At 67.1% G+C, this 20,327-nt stretch overlaps 1 protein-coding gene across 2 annotated transcripts in view; it reads left to right on the plus strand.

Moving 5' to 3' along the window:
- The first annotated feature begins 1,019 nt into the window (after nt 1-1,019).
- The window catches only part of SEMA3B (semaphorin 3B), a 29,572-nt gene continuing 10,264 nt past the window's right edge, over nt 1,020-20,327 (plus strand). The window contains exons 1-7 of one of the 2 annotated variants that reach the window (XM_075939540.2): nt 1,020-1,043; nt 9,183-9,324; nt 16,044-16,201; nt 16,521-16,583; nt 18,955-19,074; nt 19,226-19,319; nt 19,744-19,863. In XM_075939540.2, the coding sequence (XP_075795655.2) occupies nt 9,231-9,324; nt 16,044-16,201; nt 16,521-16,583; nt 18,955-19,074; nt 19,226-19,319; nt 19,744-19,863 (649 nt within the window). In that variant the 5' untranslated portion in view covers nt 1,020-1,043; nt 9,183-9,230. Of the gene's footprint in view, nt 1,044-1,667; nt 1,912-9,182; nt 9,325-16,043; nt 16,202-16,520; nt 16,584-18,954; nt 19,075-19,225; nt 19,320-19,743; nt 19,864-20,327 lie in introns of those variants that run through there. The other variant, XM_075939544.2, reaches the window with a different exon arrangement.

Here is a 20,327-nt window from a genome sequence, read left to right on the forward strand (position 1 = left end):
CCCGGGCTGCAGCTGGAGCAACTGATGCTTTTACTGGTGGTCTCCAGCTCAGCCCCCCAAAATCAGCCCTTGCCAGAGCCACCCAGAGGAGATGGGACCGAACCCCTGGGGTCTCCCAGCAAGCAGCCCCGGGCTGGGCAGGGGTGTGCGACGGGGGAGGGCAGAGCACGCCTGGACGTAACTTTTACTTTCATACCTGAGGTGGCAAGTCCAGAGGGGCCAGGAGCTCTGAGCGCCAGGCCTGGAGGGGGCGGGGGGCTCTGACCGGCCAGGCCAGGAGGGGGCAGGGGGCTCTGAGCGCCAGGCCTGGAGGGGGCAGGGGGCTCTGACCGGCCAGGCCTGGAGGGGGCAGGGGGGAGGGGGAGGGGGCTCTGAGCGCCAGGTCTGGAGGGGGTGGGGGGCTCTGACCGGCCAGGCCTGGAGGGGGTGGGGGGCTCTGACCGGCCAGGCCTGGAGGGGGTGGGGGGCTCTGAATGGCCTGGCCTGGAGAGTGGGGGGGCCTGCTGGAGCCATTGCATGCATCCCAGAAGATGGGGAGCAGGCAGGGACTTGGGGTGCCATTCCTCTAAGTGGGGCTCGGTGGAGGAGGGGCTGGGCAGGGGGAGCTGGGCAGCGGGGCTGGGCCTGGGGGCTGACAGAGGGCAGCTGGGCAGGGGAGCTGCGGGGGGGGGGGAGAGGCTGGGCTGGGGGAGGCTGCCAGCCCCCAGGGCAGCAGCAACAACCTGTTCTGCAGGATGCCGGGGCTGGCGGAGGGAGGGAGGGAGGGACACGCAGCAAGGTGGGCCCAAGCCTGGCTGGGCTACCCCGAGCCGGGCCTGAGCCACTGGCAGCCTGGGGGCCTCCCCCTTCCCGGGGCAGAGGCCCAGGCCCTGTGTGGAAATGGGGGGCGACAGGGCGAGAGGGCTGGGGCTTGGGCGGTAGCAGGGCAGGTGTGTTCTGCGTGCACAGGCCGGGCTGTGCGGGTGTGGGGCGTGTGCACCGCGAGCTGTGGGTGTGCGCTAGCTGTGTCGGGACAGGCGTGCGCCGGGCTGGGAGTTCTGGAGGTACAAAGTGTGTTGTGGGGCGCTGGGGTGCTCGGAGAAGGGTGCTGGAGGCACAGGAGTCAGGCCGGGGGCACAGGGAGTGGGTGCCGGGGGCGCAGGTACATCGGCGGTGCAGGAGTCGGCTGGGGGCGCAGGAGAAGGGCCAGGGGCGCAGGACGAGGGGTTCAGAGGGTGGGTGCTGGGGACGCAGGAGTCGGGCCGGGGGCGCAGGAGGAGGGGTTCAGAGGGTGGGTGCTGGGGGCGCAGGAGAAGGGCACAGGGGGAGTGCCGGGGGCGCAGGAGTCGGGCACAGGGGGAGTGCCGGGGGCGCAGGAGGAGGAGTTCAGAGGGTGGGTGCCGGGGGCGCAGGAGTCGGGCACAGGGGGAGTGCCGGGGGCGCAGGAGTCGGGCCGGGGGCGCAGGAGGAGGGGTTCAGAGGGTGGGTGCTGGGGGCGCAGGAGTCGGGCACAGGGGGAGTGCCGGGGGCGCAGGAGTCGGGCCGGGGGCGCAGGAGGAGGGGTTCAGAGGGTGGGTGCCGGGGGCGCAGGAGGAGGTGTTCAGAGGGTGGGTGCTGGGGGCGCAGGAGAAGGGCACAGGGGGAGTGCCGGGGGCGCAGGAGGAGGGGGCCGGGGGTACTGGGGCGCTCCCGCCAGGCTCTGCAGCTCCGCTCTCCGGCCGCGTGGCCGGGGCGCGGATCCAGAGCAGCGCGCTTCCCCCTTTAAGCGCGGGCGGGGCCGCCCCGCCTGTGGCTGCGCCGGGCTCCCCTCCCCTGGGCCCCGGGGCAGGAGCCAGCAGCAGCCGCCGCCGCTGAGGCGCAGGCCGGGCTGAGGGCAGGGCGCTGCACCGGGAACTCCGCGTTCGGGGCCAGTCGGGGTCCGAGACGAGCCAGGTGGGTCCCCGGCGGGCGCACGCGAGCGGGGAGCGCAGCGCCCTGCTGGGGGAGGGCGGGCCAGGGCGCCCCCCCAGTTCCCTGGAGGCCTGGTCGCCGGTCCCTCCCGCGGCGGAGGCAGCGCGCGGAGCAGGTGCTACCCCGGTAGCCTTTCCCCGGAGCTTCTGCCTCCCTACGCGGGGCGGCGGACGCCACGGTGAGGGGCGCGAGGCGGCTCCGCGCGGAGAGGGCTGGGCTACGAGCTGTGGGGCGGGGTGCAGAGGGCCGCGTGCGGGCCGACAGCCGGGGGGGAGCGAGGCCGTGCAGTGCCGCGGGGGAGGGGGCGGCAGTGTGGGCCAGTGCTTATAGCAGGGCAGGGGCCAAGCGCTAAGGAGACCTGCTTTGAATTCCCTGCTCCCGGGGGGGGCAGCTTGGGCAAGGCACTGTGCCTCAGTTTCCCTACCTGTGTGGTGCGGTAGCCCCGTGCACAGCGCTTGGAGGGGGTGGGGCTCTGGGGGCTACAGTAGAGCCAGGCTGTGTGGGCAGGCCGGGCGGTTAAGGCTCCTCTGATGGCCAGGTCCTTTCGGGGGGGGGGGGGGGGTCTGATGGCCAGGTCCTTTCGGGGGGGGGGGGGCCAGGGGGGGGGGGGGGGTCTGATGGCCAGGTCCTTTCGGGGGGGGGTCCCCCCAGGAGCTGACTCCAGCAGAACGAGGGGCCGAGCAGGTGGAGGGAGCCCTGTGCTGCCTGGCGGCCCCTGGGAACGGGGCAAATGGCTGGTCCTGTGGGGCAGAGCAGCAGGGGGATGCTGTGGGGCAGCTTCCTGGACAGAGCCAGGGCACCTGCAGGGAGAGCAGGGTGCCACCCGCCTAGCCAGGAGGCTGCGGGAGGGGCTGTCCCAGCCCCAGAGCAGGGTGTCTGGTGCTGCCCACCGGTGCCAGCCGGGACACGCGGCCGCTGGCAAGGCCGGAGCTGCCCACAGCCGGGTGTTTCCGGGCTCCAGCGGGGGAGGGGCAGGACTCTGGCCTTCCCAGCTGACTCCTGTTGTGCCGGTCACCCGATCCCAGCAGGCACTTTTACAGCCTTTCCAGTGTGCAGCTTCCCAGGCTGGCACCGGCCCCGGCCGCGCCGCCCTCGGCTTTAAAGGGGCCGCGCGTGGGCTGTGCCCGGGGGCGCCGGCCCACTCGGAGCCGCGCTGCCCCGCAAAGCAGCAGCGATTGGGGGTCTCCCCGCCCTCCGGGAAAGGGCGGTGCCCTGGGCCCCCACACCGGCACCTCGCGCCTCACCGGGGAGCAGGAGCCTGGGCTGGGCTGGGCTGCACGCGCTGGGGCTGCAGGGGCTGGCCGGGCAGTACCAGGCCTCCCGCCCCTAGGGCAGGACCCCGAAGTCTGTCCGTGCCCATCTGCACGCCCACCTGCCCGTCCGTCCGTCCCTGCACACCCGCCTCGTCATCTGTCCATCCCCGCCTGCCTGCCCGTCCATCTCTGCACACACACCCATCCATCCTCTATGCCCGCCTGCCTATCCGCCCCTGTATGCCCCCCCATCCGTCCATCTGTTCCTGTACTTGTCCTGCTTCCATCCCCACATGCCATCCGTCCATCCTCATACCCCCACCTGCCTGCCCAGCCAGCCAGCCCCATACACACAACACCCACCCTCCTCTCCGTCCCCGTTCGCACATGCCCCATCCCCAGGGTTTTCGGGTGGGGAGTGAAGACAGCTGTCCCCCAGTGGCACGTGGCAGGGAAGCAGACCTGGCGTGTGCTGTGGCCGGGACACGGGGGGTGGCACTTACAGGACCAGGGTTGCCTCCAAGGGGCAATGCCTTGTCCTCGTGCGGCATTCAGCTTCCTGCCCACACGTGCCGGGCTGAGCAGCTGTTCATGCCGGGGCACAGGGCAAGGTGGGCAGCCTGCCCTACACCGTCCCAGCCGGGCGCAGGGAAGCGGGCAAGACACGGAGGCATTTTCATAGGTGGGCCGGCTAGAGGTTGGGAGGGGTCGGGGTTGCTGGCCAGGGCAGGCAGATGCTAAGATCAAGGTGCCTGGTTCCTCTGCCCTCTGCTAGCAGCGGCTCCTCTGGGTCTGAGTGCCACGCGAGTGCTGTTGAACCCCCCGCTCCAAAGTGCCCCCCACAAAGTCAAATCAGGCACTTTCCAGTGCTGGCCTCTGCTGCCCCCCATCGGCCCTCTGCAGCGCGACCCACGGCCGGGGGCTGTCACTGCAGGGTGGCCTGGGGCCAGCGCTGCTCCCCCCCAACTCTGTGCACTCAGGCCGATACAAATTCATTTTCCAGTCGAAACAGGCTGTCGCTGGGGAGGAACTAGGCCCTGCCTCATTTCTGCCCCCCACCCTCTTCTTGTGGGCGGGTCCCGCAGCTGCCGCTTGGTAGCCCGTGCTGCGCCAGGCGCTGTACGAACCTGGGAGGAGTGGCCAGGCGGCAAGACGAGACGGTGGCGGTTCAGTTTTAAGCCATCCGACGGGGATTGTTTGGCTTTGCAGGGGCAGGGGGCCTGTGTGGCTAACAAACATGCCCGGGGGATATGCAATGAATATCCACAGCTCCGGGCCGAAAGTGACCGGATGAAGTACGGAGCTGTCCAGGGAGGCGGTGCCCTGAGAAAGAGGCCATGGTCTCGGCCTCGTCTCCCCCCAGCAGGAGGAGTCAAGTCAAACGTGGCTTGCCCCAAGCATGAGGGTGGGTTGCAACCCTGCTCTGTGCCTCAGTTTCTCCCACCTGGAAAATGGGAGCATGTTGCTCCAGGCAGAGGGGGAAGCTGCTCCCAGGCCAGCGCGGGGGGTTCTGCGCTAAAGCAAAGTGAAAGCTGCTTTGGCTGGAGCAGCCCAGGTGGGGGGAGGGCTGCCCGGGGGGAGCAGAATCCATTAGGGTGGGTCTGGAAGATCCCCGGGACCGCCCGCTGGTTCGGGAAGGGCTTTGGGACATTGTGGTCACTTCATCCCAGCCAGCGCAGTGACGCACAAGCCGCCTTGGCTGCGATGCTGCGGCCCGTCCCTTGGCCCAGGAGCAGGGTGGGGCCGGGGAAGAATTCCTCAGGGGCAGGAAGCCAGGAGGATCCGACTCCAAGGGAGAATGCGCTGGGCTTGCTCCCGGTGCAGGGGTCAGGGATGGGGCTCGGGCACCGATCCAGCAAGTGTTCTAAAGTCACCCGCTTTAGTTTTCCAGGTGGGGAAACTAAGGCACAGAGCAGGGTAGCAACCCACCCTTGTGCTCGGGGCAAGCCACATTTGACTCCCCAGGCCTCTAGGGGAGAGGCAGCATGGTCTAGTGGTTAGAGCGTGACAGCCTTTCGGCGAGGCCTCGGCCAAGCAGCCTCTGAAGTGGGGCAGAAGCCCTGGCCCGCTGTGGGGCAGAGCCATGCAGGGCCGTAAGCTGCTCGGGTGCTGTGGGGGGAGGGGCGAACTGGGTGGGACTGAAATATTTCAACAGCGTCTGCTGTCCTGGGGCCGCCCACCATCCCGATTATTCCTGCTCCCCAAGCTGTCCCAGGGAACACGCCTCCACCTGGTGCTGCAGAGCCGTCCGCCCAAGCCGATCCCGTGCCTAGCACAGGCTGGAGAGCTGCGGGGAAAATCCGGGTCGATTGCTTTTCTGCCTTAGGCCACCGGGTGGCGTTGTGGGGGCGAGGGGACATTTGCTGGAGGCCAAGGGAGCACAGGCAGGGTGGGTGCTTCCAGCCAAAACCCTTCAGTAAAGAAAGAGTTAACAGATTGACCCAAGGAGATTTTACCTCCTTAGCAGGAAGTGTGGCTTGGGGGGGGGTCTGGCAGACTGCCCAGAGGAACATTGCACCAAATTCCACACCTTTCCACTAGAAACTCTGGAAATGATCAGAGAAGCCAGTGCCCAGCCCGCCCCTCACCATCTGGTCCCATCCCATCATTCATCCTCCTCCCATAACCTTAACTCTGCCCCCTGAAATGTGTGAGGGTAGAAATAAGCCATGCCTGGAAGGCCACTGAGACGCATGGACTCGCCCTGCAGATGATCGCCATGAGTCCGCTGACCCCGGCAAGGCCTGTAACGGTCCCCGCTGGCAAACGGGCAACGTGGGAGCGTTACTCGGGAACGTGGTTACACACGGGGCTTGTGCGGTCAGTGGCGCCACCGCGCTGCAGCCTGGGACACGGGCGACAGCTCGGATCGGCCGCCTGCCCCGTCCGACTCCGTCGCAAATGATTCTCACGCGTTTCGTAGGCCACGCGCAGCCTGCGGCCACGTGCGGTGGCCACTGAACAGAGCGGGGGGGGGCGGGTTTCACCCCCTGGCAGCCTCTGGCGTCTGCCAGCCCCAACATGCTCAGTTTGAAGGGAGGGCTGGGTTAGGGATTTCCCAGATTCTTGTTGGCGAGATCTAAGGATTAAAACCATCCGCAAGAGGGCCCTGCCCTGACACATCTGGATCTGGCCGTACAGTGGGGACTGTGCTGGGACACTTGACCTGCTGGGTGTCCCTCGTCATGCCTCAGTTTCCCTTCCCCGTCCTTTGCCTTGTCCCTTTCGCTTGCCGGCGCTTTCTTGGCCCAGCGCCCGCACGCCCCAGGTTGCCGTAGCGCCGGGATGCTCTGTTGATCGCAGCTTATGGGGGGAGGCTGCCGGCCGCGGAGCGGAGGGGGACGGGTTCCTTCGCTGCTTGCTTTATGGCCCTGCGTCACGCGGGGTTTAAAGCGGCTTTAGTGGGAGGCTGGGGAACACCAGCGCGTTCCCAGCCGCACGGTTTGTTCTGGCCACAGCGCTGCTGCCGTCACGTTCCAGAGCAGCCGCCAACCCTCCCCTTCCGCCCTCCAGGCCCCCCTGCTGTGGGGCTGGTGCAGGGCCATGGCAGGGGAGGGTGCTGTAATCCACAGTGGAAACTTGAGGGCCTTCGCGGGGGGGGGGGGGCGAAGGTTCTCTCTAGAAGATTTTAAACACGGGGAAACGGGGGTGAAAGCCAGGGGCTGTGGGGTCAGGATTTCACTGCTGGAATCTTTAATGTGGGTCCAGTCCTCTCCCTCCCCATCCCCTCTGGGCCCCCAAAATGCCCCAGCTGCTCCCCTGAACCCCATCGCTCCCCCACAAGGGCCCCCTGTGGCGTAGCCAGAGCGGAGTCAGCAGCAGTTCAAGTTCGGATTTCAAGCCTGCTGTGTAGACTCCTTCCCCTGCCCTAGCCTCCCTATATGCGGGGGGGGGGGGGGGGGGTTTCAAGGGGATTGCTTTGGGGGGCGGGTTTGCCACTCCGAGCTGCAACAGGATGCTCCTGACTTTAGCCTGAATGGAGCTGCGGCACCATAATGCTGTAATGAAGAGACTAATGCCTATGTGTACCGCTGCCCCCTGCTGGAGGACATCAGAACTGCACCCCTGTGTGTCATAAGCCCTAGACTGTACGCCTTCAGTGGCGATTCTCCTTCAGCACTGAGCTCCAAGTGGGCACTGGGGCCCTGCTCCTGCTTCTGTTCCCTCCTTCTTTCTAGCCCATCCACATCTTTCCCTTGGGAAAAGCAGAGGTTTCGTCATCCCCTCTGGTTTTGTGTGGCGCAGTTTTGTGCTGTCTTTTGTGTGGAGCTGCGTCTGCAATGCAGCTTTCCATTCCCCGCTCGGCCCCTTTGTCTCCCGCGCCTTGGAATGCAAAGGCCTTTTGTTGGCTGGCTTGTGCTCAGGCCAACCGGGAGCCTCGCCGGCCCCAGTTACAGGCCGCTGGGGAACCAGCAGGGGGCAGTGCCCCACACACGGCTGCGCTGCGTGAAGAGAAGTAAACAAGAGTAAACGCAGCCCAAGTCGCACGTGGTTAGGCCCTGCACTGCCCGGGCTCCCACAGTAGGTCAAAGGAAAGGATGGGACTAGAATCAGGTGTCCTGACTCCCTGCCTATTGCTTTAACCCACTGGGCGGCACTGCCTGGCTGGTTACCCCGTCCAGGGGGGGGGCTCAGAGCAGCTGTGTGGGAAGTGGTTTCCTCAACCCTGCAATCGCTTTGAGAGTTTGCATTTGGTTCCCAGCTCGAGTTGGGGAGCAAAGTGGAAATCCTGCAAATCTTTGCAAATGGACACCCTGCCTTTTCCCTTTCGGGGCTCCGTTGAGTGGTTTCCTTTAAAATCTCTCAGCCCCTTTCTGCCTCCCACTCTGCCTGGCTCAGGCAAGGCCCCAGTGGGAGAACTGTTCTGTGCTGGGCCCTGCGCTTAGCAAAGAGGCCGTCACGTCAGAGAGCAACGAAGACGATAAATGGTTTGGAAAACCTGACCTGTGAGGAGGTTACAAAACCGGGGCATGTTTAGTCTTGAGAAAAGGAGCCAGCTGGAGGGGGAACCTGCTGGCTTCCGATACGTTATAAAGAGGACAGTGATCAATTGTTCTCCGGGTCCACTGACAGTAGGACAAGAAGCCGGGCGGAAGCTGCAACAGGAGAGCTTGAGGTTGGAGGTTAGGAAAAGCGTCTGTTTCCCAGGGAGGGGGTTGACTCTCTGTCCCTGGAGGCTTAAGAACAGGTTGGACTGACACCTGCCAGGGCTGGTCTACGGTTACTTGGATCTGTCTCGGGCCGGGAGGCTGGCCTTGACGGTTTCCCGAGCTCCCCTCCGGCCCTGCATTCCTGTGATTCTTTGCTTTCGGTCTGGTTTGCTGAATGTTACAAAGGAAATGTGGCTTTGGCAACCCGGAACGTTTCGTTTCAAAACTAGCAACACGACCCAACGGAGAGCTGGAAACTTTTTCCCGAGCTGGGAGGTTGGCCAGGCCTGACCCTGCTTTGGGGATGGATCCAGTCGATGAATCGGCATCTTCTGGCAAAACACAATGAGTCACAAAATCCCCCACCGACCCCGGCGTTCGGTCCTGCGCACGCCCGGCTCTGCTGGGCTCCAGATGGGCCCGGCGCGGCTCCGGCCCTGATGTGGCATGTTTCAGCAGGTCCGAGGCAGGCCCTGCCACGAGGCGCTCGGCTGGATCTCACCCGCCCGCTGTTTACCAAGCAAGTGCCGGGGTGCCCAGGTCAGAAAGGGGCCAGGTCCTGGCGTACCCAGCGTGCGCTGAGCATGTCTGTGTCTTGGACCCCCATCTGGAGCAGAGACCCCTCGGGCTGTTGGCTTCCGTGGGGTTCTCCCACCGCCAGGGTTGGCGGGATCTGACCCAAGCCCCTCCCAGCCACCTGCCCCACTCCAGGGAGTGCAGGAGCAATGTGTGTCTTGCCAAGGGTCATTCCTCCTCCCCTGAGGCGGACTCTGAAATCGCCCTCCCCCTCGCCCTGGGGAGGGGGCTGTAATCTGAGCTCACTGTCTCCTTCGCTCCTCTCCCATTCCAGCTGTCTGCGGCTCAGAGTCCAGCCCGCCGCCGAGCCGGGAAAGTGACCATGGTGCCCACGCTGCTGCTGCTGCTGCTCTCGCTCCTGGGCGCCCGGGGCAGGATGGACGGCCCCCACCCCAGGCTCAGGCTGTCCTTCCAAGGTAAGCGTAGAGTGTGCAGATCTGTGGGATCCCCATGCTGCCACCAGGCCTCCGGGCGGGGGGTGAACCACCTGGTTGGCTCTGTCGGTGTCTCCGGTGTGCTGGTTGTGTGGAACCCGTAGGCAAGCTGTGGCAATGAATGACCGGTCACCATGGGACAGGTCCTGCCCGTGGCCACCGTGAGCGCCCCTCCCGTCGCCCCGTGAAACCCGGGACGGATTCTGGTCTCGCACATCAGGCCATGAATCCTGAGCTGGCCAGGGGAGCGCTGCCGGATTTCCATTGGGGGAACCAGGGTCGGGTCCTGACTCCGCATCCGGTGACCACGGTGCATTGATGCCTCTGGGCCCAGAGACCCAAAAGGGGGGTGACAGGACCCTGTGGCAGGTACACGCACTTTGTGCCGCTGTCCCACCAGGCCCTGCAGCAAGAGGGCTAAGGGGGGCCTTGCCTGGGCTTGGAGGTCTGTATTCAGGCTGGTTTCCTGCACCAGGCTCCGGAACCGGATCCCACAGGCCGGAGCTGGGCTAGGCAGTGCAGCTGGGGCGCCGGCCCCTGAGCTTGGCTGCAGCGTACGCAGGCACCTCCGGCTCCGGGTGAGCCCCAGCGGGCAGGGATTAGGGGGCTCGTGCTGGCCGGGTATGGCACCGGGAGGGCCTTTCTCCTGGGCTTCTGGCTGGGAGCAGCGCCAGCCTGCCTGGGATTAGCGGGGCAGAAGCTCCGTCCAGCCTCGCTCCACACCACGGGGCAGGGAGGGGTTGCAGCTAACTCTTCCTCCAGCCCCGCCAGGCCGCCCGCCGTGCGTTGTGCCCCTCGCCCCGCCTGGCCGAGGCTGGACCGGCTCCACGCCCAGGCTGGGGGGTTCCAGCTGACGCAGCAGAGAGCGCAGGGCGCATCCCCCTCGCTCGCCTGGGTTAACCCCATCAGTGCTGCAGCCCAGCCCCAGGCGCCCCATTGTGCAGGACCCGCCCTGCCCCATTATCACGGATGGTTGGTGTTGCTGGGGCAGCGCCTGCCTTCCCATCTGGGCCATAACCGGGGTCGCCTGCCCCCCCAGCTCCTCCCCCAGGTGGGATCCCTCTGGATTGCGGCCCCCGGAGACATGACCCCTCCCCCGTGCCCACCCCCAGCCGGTGAGCGCCCGTCGTCAGATCTCAGGGCTCTGTTTCCCTGGCATGTTTCGGGGGCTGCCGGACCGTTTCACGCCAGGACGCGAGTGATCCCGGCCTTTCCCGGGGCTACCAACCGTGCGACGTGGCTTCGGGGGGTGACGACAGGTCCCCCTGCCCCTACCCCCAGGCTAAACCTCAGACCCCGAGTGCCCTCCCCTCTCCGACCCCCAGGGAGAGGCAGGTGCCGGAGAAGAAAGGGGCCTTCACGGGGCTGACACCGAGGCAGGAGTGGAAGCCGCAGGGCGGCACATGGCAGCGGGTCTGTGCCCGTGCCGGGGGGCGAGCGGTGCCACGGCTGGGGCGGTGGGCAGCAGGGCACGGCCGGGCTGAGAGCGGAGGCCTCCGGGAGGCCTTTGCCCTTCCATTAACGTGTCCGTCAGCCAGAAACTCATTAAGGAGGTATGCGGGGGAGGCTGCTCCGGCGCTTTCCAGGAGAGTTGCTAAGCAGCCGCGTGGGGTTGCCGGGTTACCGCACGTGATGCCGGTCAGGCCCTTTGCGGCCCGCGTCAGGCGGGATTGAACCCAACAGGGAAGGGTCATGGGGTGACGGGGGAGCTCCCGCCTGGCCCCCGCCTCTCCCAGCAGGGGGCGCTGTGGGGAAGGCAGGGCGCTGGTGGCGGAGGGGGGGCTTGCCCCAGCCTCTCCCAGCAGGGGGCGCTGTAGGACATGGCAGGGCGCTGTAGGGCGCTAGCACTAGCGGGGGAGGGGGGGACTCGCCCCAGCCTCTCCCAGCAGGGGGTGCTGTGGGGAAGGCCGGGCGCTGGTAGCGGGAGGGGGGGGGGGAGCTCGCCTCAGCCTCTCCCAGCAGGGGGCGCTATAGGGTGCAGCAGGGTGCTAGCGGGGGGGGGAGAGACTCGCCCCAGCCTCTCCCAGCAGGGGGCGCTGTAGGACGTGGCAGGGCGCTGTAGGGCGCTAGCACTAGCGGGGGAGGGGGGGACTCGCCCCAGCCTCTCCCAGCAGGGGGTGCTGTGGGGAAGGCCGGGCGCTGGTAGCGGGAGGGGGGGGAGGAGCTCGCCTCAGCCTCTCCCAGCAGGGGGCGCTATAGGGTGCAGCAGGGTGCTAGCGGGGGGGGGGAGAGACTCGCCCCAGTCTCTCCCAGCAGGGGGTGCTGTAGGGCGCAGCAGGGCACTAGTTGGGAGGGGGACTCGCCCCAGTCTCTCCCAGCAGGGGGCGCTGCAGGGCGCAGCAGGGCACTAGTTGGGAGGGGGACTCGCCCCAGTCTCTCCCAGCAGGAGGTGCTGTAGGGCGCAGCAGGGCACTAGTTGGGAGGGGGACTCGCCCCAGTCTCTCCCAGCAGGGGGCGCTGTAGGGCGCAGCAGGGCACTAGTTGGGAGGGGGACTCGCCCCAGTCTCTCCCAGCAGGGGGCGCAGCAGGGCACTAGCTGGGGGGCTCCGGTCCCACTGAAGTGCCTTGCTCCCAGGTGTCCTGTTGCAGGACAGGGTCCCTCACACTTGGAGCTGGGGTTGAGCCCCCTCCCCCTGCTGGGCCTCGGGCCTCCCGTGATACTGACTAGAGAGGAACATGAAACTGACCAGCCTGGTGTCACCCCCTGGCCACAGTCAGTGCGGGGGGCGGGGCAGCGGCGATTGCCCCCTCGTGTTCTGGCAGCAGCGGGGTCCCATGCAACTGCCCAGGAGAGGCAGTGGGTCCTAGGCGCAGGGTCCTGAGCCCTTAGGCTGGCAGGGGACACAGGGGTGCAGGCAGGGCCTGGGCTGGTACCACAGTGGGAAGAAGTCAGAGCGTGGGGAAGGATGTGCTGGCAGGGTGGGATGGGGGAGGAAGGGGTGAGCTGACAGTGGGAAAGGAGGGGGCCTAGCACTGCAGGGGAGGGGCTGCAGGGTGGGCTGGCTCAGTGAGGAGGGGGCAGAGGGAGAGGGGCTGGCACTGGCGGAGGGGCTGCAGGGTGGGCTGGCTCAGTGAGGAGGGGGCAGAGGGAGAGGGGCTGGCACTGGCGGAGGGGCTGCAGGGTGGGCTGGCTCAGTGAGGAGGGGGCAGAGGGGGATGGGCTGGCACTGGCGGAGGGGCTGCAGGGTGGGCTGGCTCAGTGAGGAGGGGGCAGAGGGGGATGGGCTGGCACTGGCGGAGGGGCTGCAGGGTGGGCTAGCTCAGTGGGGGAGGGGGCAGAGGGGGATGTGCTGGCACTGGCGGAGGGGCTGCAGGGTGGGCTGGCTCAGTGAGGAGGGGGCAGAGGGGGATGGGCTGGCACTGGCGGAGGGGCTGCAGGGTGGGCTGGCTCAGTGAGGAGGGGGCAGAGGGGGATGGGCTGGCACTGGCGGAGGGGCTGCAGGGTGGGCTGGCTCAGTGAGGAGGGGGCAGAGGGGGATGGGCTGGCACTGGCGGAGGGGCTGCAGGGTGGGCTAGCTCAGTGGGGGAGGGGGCAGAGGGGGATGTGCTGGCACTGGCGGAGGGGCTGCAGGGTGGGCTGGCTCAGTGAGGAGGGGGCAGAGGGGGATGGGCTGGCACTGGCGGAGGGGCTGCAGGGTGGGCTGGCTCAGTGAGGAGGGGGCAGAGGGGGATGGGCTGGCACTGGCGGAGGGGCTGCAGGGTGGGCTAGCTCAGTGGGGGAGGGGGCAGAGGGGGATGGGCTGGCACTGGGGGAGGGGCTGCAGGGTGGCGTGGCTCAGTGGGGGAGGGGGCAGAGGGGGATGTGCTGGCACTGCGGGGGAGGGGCTGCAGGGTGGCGTGGCTCAGTGGGGGAGGGGGCAGAGGGGGATGTGCTGGCACTGGGGGAGGGGCTGCAGGGTGGGCTGGTTCAGTGAGGAAGGGGCAGAGGGGGATGGGCTGGCACTGCGGGGGAGGGGCTGCAGGGTGCAAAGACCTGGCTGAGCTCTGGCCTTGCGGGCTGGGCTCCCCCTTCTCCCCACAATGGCCCATTTGTTCCCGCTGCGGGCAGGGAGCAGAGCCGGCGCCATGGGGCAGAGAAAGGGCCTTTTCTCTGGGGAGCCGCCTGTGGTGCTGCCACTGCTACTGAACTGGTGGGGAGAGGCGGCCAGGGTGAAGGATTCAAGGGTGTGGCAGGATGCAGAGGGAAGCAGCAGTCCCTGGGCGCCCCCCCCGTACCCTCATGCACCCTCTGCCCAGCTCCTAGGTTGCCCCAGCCAGGGCAGGTTGAACAGGGACCTGGAGGAGCTGACTGGCACCCCTGGGACCCAGGGGCTGTGTGCTCCGGGGTGCCTAATATATTCAGAGCCAGAAACGCCCACCCCTGCTCAGTGCCTCAGTTTCCCCTCCCCTGCCTATGTGGATTAGTCTGGCACAGTGGAGCTCTCACCGCTCCCCTAAGGCACAGCACTGTGCCCAGGTGCCTGTTGCTGGCAGAGCCGTGGCCCACGGGAACCCTGACGCAGGAAGCGTCGCTTGTGGGGCACCTTGCCCCGAAGGGTTAATTCCTTCTGCAGGAGCCTTTGCTGGAACCGGGACCGGAGCCAGGGCTAATTCCACAGCCTCTGCCTTCCCTGGCGGGGGATCGCTGGCCTGGCCCTGTCCTCCGGAGCCCTGGGTTCCAGCCTCGGTATTAACTTCTTCAGCATTGCCTCCAGTGCGGGCTAAGCGGTTCTGGAGCTGCGGGCGCTGCCTGCCGCGGGGTGCCAGAGCCATGCACAGCCTGGGACATGGTGTGAGATCCTATGGAGAATGGGGGGGGGGGCGAAATGAGAAACGTTAACTCTCAAGGTGCCGCTGGCGTGAGTGTTAACGAGTCTGCCCTCTCAAAAGGCAGTGAGGTGCAGTGGTTAGGGTGGACAGCTGGGAGGACTCCCGGGTTCTATCCCTGGCATTGGGAGGGGCCTGGGGTTTAGCGGTCAGAGCAGGGCAGCTGGGAGTCAGGACTCCTGGGTTCTCCCCCCAGCTCTGGGAGAGGCGTCACCTTCCTAGTGCAGGAGACCCGAGTGACACGGTGTCCGGGTGCATTGTCAGGGGGACCAGTGTGTGCACGTGACCCGGCCCTTGGATGGAGATGGGCCCGCAGCATGTAGGGCCGGCCCTTCCCCCAGGCCGCTCGGCTCCAAGGCTGCGCTTGGCCGCCAGTGACTCCACTCCGAGCACAAGGCAGACCCAGCCCCCTCGCTCCCGGCTCCCACAGCCCCTTCTCAGCTCCTGCTGCCTCTGCACAGGATCCTGCGTGGCCACAGCGCATGTCTTCCCAAGACTCCAACCTTGCTCGCACACTGGGAGAAACCAATAGAAAGCCTGGGGGTGTGAGGGCCACCGTGCTGTGACTGCAGTACCCTCTGGCGGTGCACGGATGGCTGGCAAGGCTGGGGGTTAGTGTTCAATCCCGGGGAGCAGAGCCCCCAAGTTCTTTGCCAGTCAGTGGGTGCTGCCTGTTGGCCCCCCCACCTGCTCTGGGCCCTGGAGCAGCACGGTGCTCGTTGCAAAGGGCTGGGCTGGCTTCTGCACAACCACATGAGTCTTTCTTCTGGGGTCTCCCTCCCTGTTGTTAGCGTCGGAAAAGCACCAGAAACCGGGGTGACACCTCCGATCTCATTGGAGTCCCCAGAACTTTGGGGGGTAGCAGCCCTATTGGGCACCCACAGCGTCTCCTTTCACTCCTAAGAGCAATTTGCCAGTGGGTGGAGCAGGGGGCTGGGAGCCAGGGTTCTATACGTGGGTTCTATTCCTGGCTCCGGGAGGTCAGTGGTGTCTAGTGGGTAGAGCAGAGGGCGGGGAGCCAGGGTTCTATACGTGGGTTCTATTCCTGGCTCCGGGAGGTCAGTGGTGTCTAGTGGGTAGAGCAGAGGGCGGGGAGCCAGGGTTCTATACATGGGTTCTATTCCTGGCTCCGGGAGGTCAGTGGTGTCTAGTGGGTAGAGCAGAGGGCGGGGAGCCAGGGTTCTATACATGGGTTCCATTCCTGGCTCCAGGAGGTCAGTGGTGTCTAGTGGGTAGAGCAGAGGGCGGGGAGCCAGGGTTCTATACGTGGGTTCTATTCCTGGCTCAGGGAGGTCAGTGGTGTCTAGTGGGTAGAGCAGAGGGCGGGGAGCCAGGGTTCTATTCATGGGTTCTATTCCTGGCTCCGGGAGGTCAGTGGTGTCTAGTGGGTAGAGCTGGGAGCCAGAACACCTGGGTTCTTTCCCACTGGTGACAGGGTCTCTGGGCATGTCTGCACTGTGATAACTGGCAGCCATGGATCTCAGAGCCCAGACCAGCTGGCTCGGGCTCACAGGGCTAAAAGCAGTGTAGCCCTACCACATGGGGTCCCAAGACAGCTGCCCCGGCCACGCTGCAGCTCTTTCACTGTTGCCACAGGCTGACCGGCGGGCTCTGGAAGATCGGGCCCCGAGCTCTCTCTGAAACTGCCGGCAAAGGCACCCGGGCCAAGGCCTGAGCGGCGGGGGCAGGAACCAGACGCCAGCTCATGGGGCTGGGGGGTTGCTGCTGTCTGGGCCTGTCCCCACCGCCCCCAGCACTGGGAAGGGCAGCGTGTGTCTTTAACCACATGGCCCAGCCCCAGAGGAGCCCAGATGCCGTTGCCGACCCAGGCCTGGGGTCTTTGCATTCCCTCCCCTGGGAGGAGCTGGCCTGACCCCAGCCCCGTCTCCCCGCAGAGCTAAAAGCCCGCCACGGGTTGCACACCTACGGGCTGGAGCGCTCCTGCTGCTACGAGGTGCTGCTCCTGGACGAGGAGCGGGGCCGGCTCTTCGTGGGCGCCAAGAACCACCTGGCCTCCCTGAGCCTGGACAACATCAGCCAGCAGGACAAGAAGGTGCCGGGGGCAGGGCGGGGGCAGAGGCGTCCCAGGGGGCCGTGCGGCTTGCGGGGCATGTGTCGAGCGGGCCGGTGCTCAGCTGGGCAGGCGTGGCCGGGGCTTTGCTTTTCAGCCGGGCAGCGGCTGCAGACAGCGGAGGACTGGCCCGCTCAAGCCACTCCGGGGAGCCCCACTGCGGGGGGCACTGGCAGGGCAGGAGCCTCCCTCCATTCCTGGGGTGAGCTGAGCCGGGGGGGGCCTCAGCCTGACGCTCCGCAGGGCAGGGGGAGGGGCTGGGATGGAGGCCTCCGCCGACCGGCCCGCTCTCTCCCCACAGATCTACTGGCCGGCGCCCGTGGAGTGGCGAGAGGAGTGCAACTGGGCCGGCAAAGACATCAATGTAAGTGCCCGGGCCAGGCTGAGCGGGGATGGTCCTCGGGGGCAGGCTCCCCGCAGATCCCGCCCCGCTGTCAGGAGCCGCCGGCCTGCAGAGGTGCCCGGGGTGGCTCCCCGCGGCGCCAGTGGGGCCTGCCCCGGCCGGGTCCGTTTGGGGGCATCCTGCGTGGTGCCCCGTGCGGGGAGGGGGCAGCCTGGCCCAGCAGTGCCCCAGGGGAGGGGGGCTGCCTCTCAGGGGCGCAGGGACAGCGTGGGCTGGGCGGGCTGCCCCCCATTGGTTCTGCCAGCCCCGATGGGACGGGCCCCACGGATGGGCAATGCCAAGGCACCCAACATGGCCCAGCCAATGTGCTTTGGGGGAGGGGCTGGGGGCGAGAGGGGCTCTTGATCCCCATTGGGCAGGGCTGAGTCCACTGGGCACCGTGGGCCGTGCCACCCAGAACTCACCCTGCCTGGCTCAGGCAATGGGGGTGCTACGGCGCCGCTGCTCTTTGGGGAGCCCCCCAGCTGGGGGAGGAACTGGCCGGCTGCTGGGGGCTGCAGGGATGCTGGAAGTAGTCCGGGCTGGAGGCAGCAGGGAGCGGTCGGAAGGCACCTGCCTCTGCCCCCATTGCTGAGGCTCCCCCGGGGGCCGATTGCTGCGAGGCTGCGCCCCGGCTGGATTGGGCCCGGCGGGGCAGGGACAGAATCAGGCCCGAGGGAGCCTGGAGCCGGGGGAGGCTGATCCAGGCAGCTGGGAAGATGCTGGGTGAGAGCCCAGCCCCAGGGTAGCTGGTGGCCAAGCTCCCATGGGCTGGGGACCATCCCCTGAGTGTAACCCGTTTCCACCTCCAGCCCGCCTGTTGCCCTGCAGCCGTGGCCGGGCTGGGGCGGGGGGATCCAGGACCCCCAAGGCCACAGGGCCAGTTACTGACTGTGCCCCCGGCTCCTTTCATCCATCAAGTGCCTGGCAGACAAAGGGTGCTTGTTCGCCAGGCTGGGGCCGGGCTTGTGGGTGCCAGCCCCACCGCTCCCCAAGGGGCGTGTGTTTCCCTGCCCCCACGCACTCCCCGATGCCACGTAGCACAGCGCCCGGTGACACCCCCACACCAAGCCATGTCACGGCTCTTGGGGGCGCTTCTCCCCAGCCCGTGGCCCTCAGTGGGGGGGGCTGGGGTCACGCCTGGCCGGGCAGCGCCAGCCTGAAATGGCAACTCCAGATGGGCCCTGCCACGCACCAGGCCCCAGGCCCAGCTGACTCAGGGCTGGGATGGAAAAGCCCCGTCCACATGCCTGGGAACAGTGAGTCACTGCTCCGGCCAGAGGGGTGGGGGGAAGGCACCCGGGTGGGGCCCTTCTGCCAGCCTCCTCCAGCCTGGCACACCCGGGGGGACTGGCCTGGATCCCCATGGCCAGCGGCCCTGGGGTACGCGCCAAGGTGTGGGAGGACTTGGATCTCCCCTCAGTGCTCCTGCCCCTCCCCACAGCGCCCCCTCCTGGGAGAAGCTGGGGCTGGAGTAGCTGGGACCGCCCCCCCCCCAGCCAGCACTCCTGCCCCTCCCCACAGTGCCCCCTGCTGGGAGAGGCTGGGGCTGGAGTCAGGGGCGCATATACGGCAGGGCGAACGGGGCAGCCGCCCCGGGCCCCGCGCTTCAAAAAGCCCCGCGCATGCGCCGTGGCAAAGGGGGGGCCCCGTGGAATTACGCTGCCCGGGGCCCCGCAAAACTGTCATCTGCCCCCCCCCCCGCTCCCTGCCACAGCCAGTGCCCTGCCCCTCCCCACAGCGCCCCCTGCTGGGAGAGGCTGGGTCTGGAGTAGTTGGGTGCTCCTCCCACAGGCCAGGCACCAGCTGGAGACAAACCCACCCTCCCCCAGGGGATTCCAAGCTGCTGGTCTGTGCCCCATACAGCTGGGGGAGTCCCAGCACACAGCTCGGCTTGCGGCAGGGCTCTCACACACTCAGCACCCCATGCGCAGTGTAACAACAGGAAAGTATAGTGACAATGATCGTAGAATGAGGATTCCACAACCTCAGCTGTGGAGAAGCAGTTTCTGGCCAGACACAACGGGGCGACTTCAGTTTTCTCTACCCATCCTGAGATCTGTCTCTTTATCTGGTGACAGTGGGGGGCTCTCAGGACAGAATCCCCTTCTCACAACCTGGCGTGACACAATTTTAGTGCAATGTAGATGGAATGGGAGGATGCGACTCCAGGCCTTACAGCTACTGGCTGCTGCTCTTCAGTCTGGCTGCAGAGGAAGGCTTGGTTCAGGCCCACCACAGGCCTTCCAACATGACAACAGAAAAACCAGATTGTTACAGAGATCAGTGGGGGATGCGCCGCCTGCCAGGCCCCACCCCGCCCACCCCCAGCTCCCCTCTCCGTGTCTTTCAGGCCGAGTGTATGAACTTCATCAAGATCCTGCACCCGTACAACCGCACCCACCTGTTCGCCTGCGGCACGGGTGCCTTCCACCCCGCCTGCGCCTACGTGGAGGTCGGCCAGCGCGTGGAGGTAGGGCCAGCGCGCACCAGCGGCCCTGCTCCGGGCCGAGTGAGACACACCCCCCGGCCCTATGCCCAGAGCATCCCCCTGCCCTGCAGATGGGCCTAGCCGCCCTGACCAGAGACCCCCCCTCGCTGATGCGCCTCGTTCCTTTCCCCAGGAGCCCGTCTTTAAGCTGGACACGGCGGCCATAGAGGATGGCAAAGGGAAGAGCCCGTATGACCCACGGCACGCAGCTGCCTCGGTGCTTGTGGGTAAGAGCCGCTGCCCTGAGCCAGGGCGAGGGATGGGGTCTGCATCCCTGCTGGGAGCCACCTGCCCTGCCCTACAGCGCCCCCTGCTGGGAGAGGAGAAGGCTGGCGTAGCTGGGTACCCGCCCCCCCAGCCAGCATCCTGCCCCTCCCCACAGCGCCCCCTGCTGGGAGAGGAGGCGTAGCTGGCAGCCCTCCCCCCCGCCATCCAGTGCCCTACCCCTCCCCATAGCGCCCCCTGCTGGGAGAGGCTGGTGCTGGTGTAGCTGGGAGCCCCCCCCCCCAGCCAGCCAGTGCCCTGCCCTTCCCCACAGCACCCCCTGCTGGGAGAGGCTGGGGCTGGAGTAGCTGGGAGCCCCCCCCAGCCAGCGCCCCCGGACCCTGCTCCCCTGCAGGTGTTTAATGCCCCCTCTGATCGCTGCCCCAGGGGAGGAGCTGTATTCCGGGGTGGCCACCGACCTGATGGGCCGGGACTTCACCATCTTCCGCAGCCTGGGGCCGCGCCCGTCCATCCGCACGGAGCAGCACGACTCCCGCTGGCTCAACGGTCAGTGCTGGTGCTCGGGGGGGGGGAAGGCCAGGCCTTGGGGGTCCCTGTGGCTGCCCCACGGCCGAGCCCTTGCCCCAAGGGAGCTGGCGTGTCCTGAGTGTGATGCCTGGCAGCCCCGGGCAAGTGAATGGCACGTGCCAGCCTCCGGGAGCCAGCGGGGACAGCGCCATCGGGGGAGGCAGAGCCGGGCCCTGGAAGTGGCTCGCTGGGGGAGATTCACAGCTTTGGGGCAGGTGGATGCTCTGTGCCCCTGCTCGAGAGTCCTTCCCAAAGGGCTGAGGGGCAGGAGTGAGGGGCACCGGCAGGGCTGGCAGGGGCTGTGGGGTGGGAGTGAGGGGCACAGGCTGAGCTGGGGGGATGGGCAGATCTAGGGCAGCCGAGTTCGGAGGCTGCAGGCCAGGACTGGGGAGAGCCCCCTGCTGGGCTGGCGCTCCTGTGGGTCTCGTGGAGCGAGGCTGCCA

Source organism: Pelodiscus sinensis, chromosome 11 (genome assembly GCF_052426305.1).
Source record: "Pelodiscus sinensis isolate ZL-2025 chromosome 11, ASM5242630v1, whole genome shotgun sequence".
NCBI classification, from domain to species: domain Eukaryota; kingdom Metazoa; phylum Chordata; order Testudines; family Trionychidae; genus Pelodiscus; species Pelodiscus sinensis.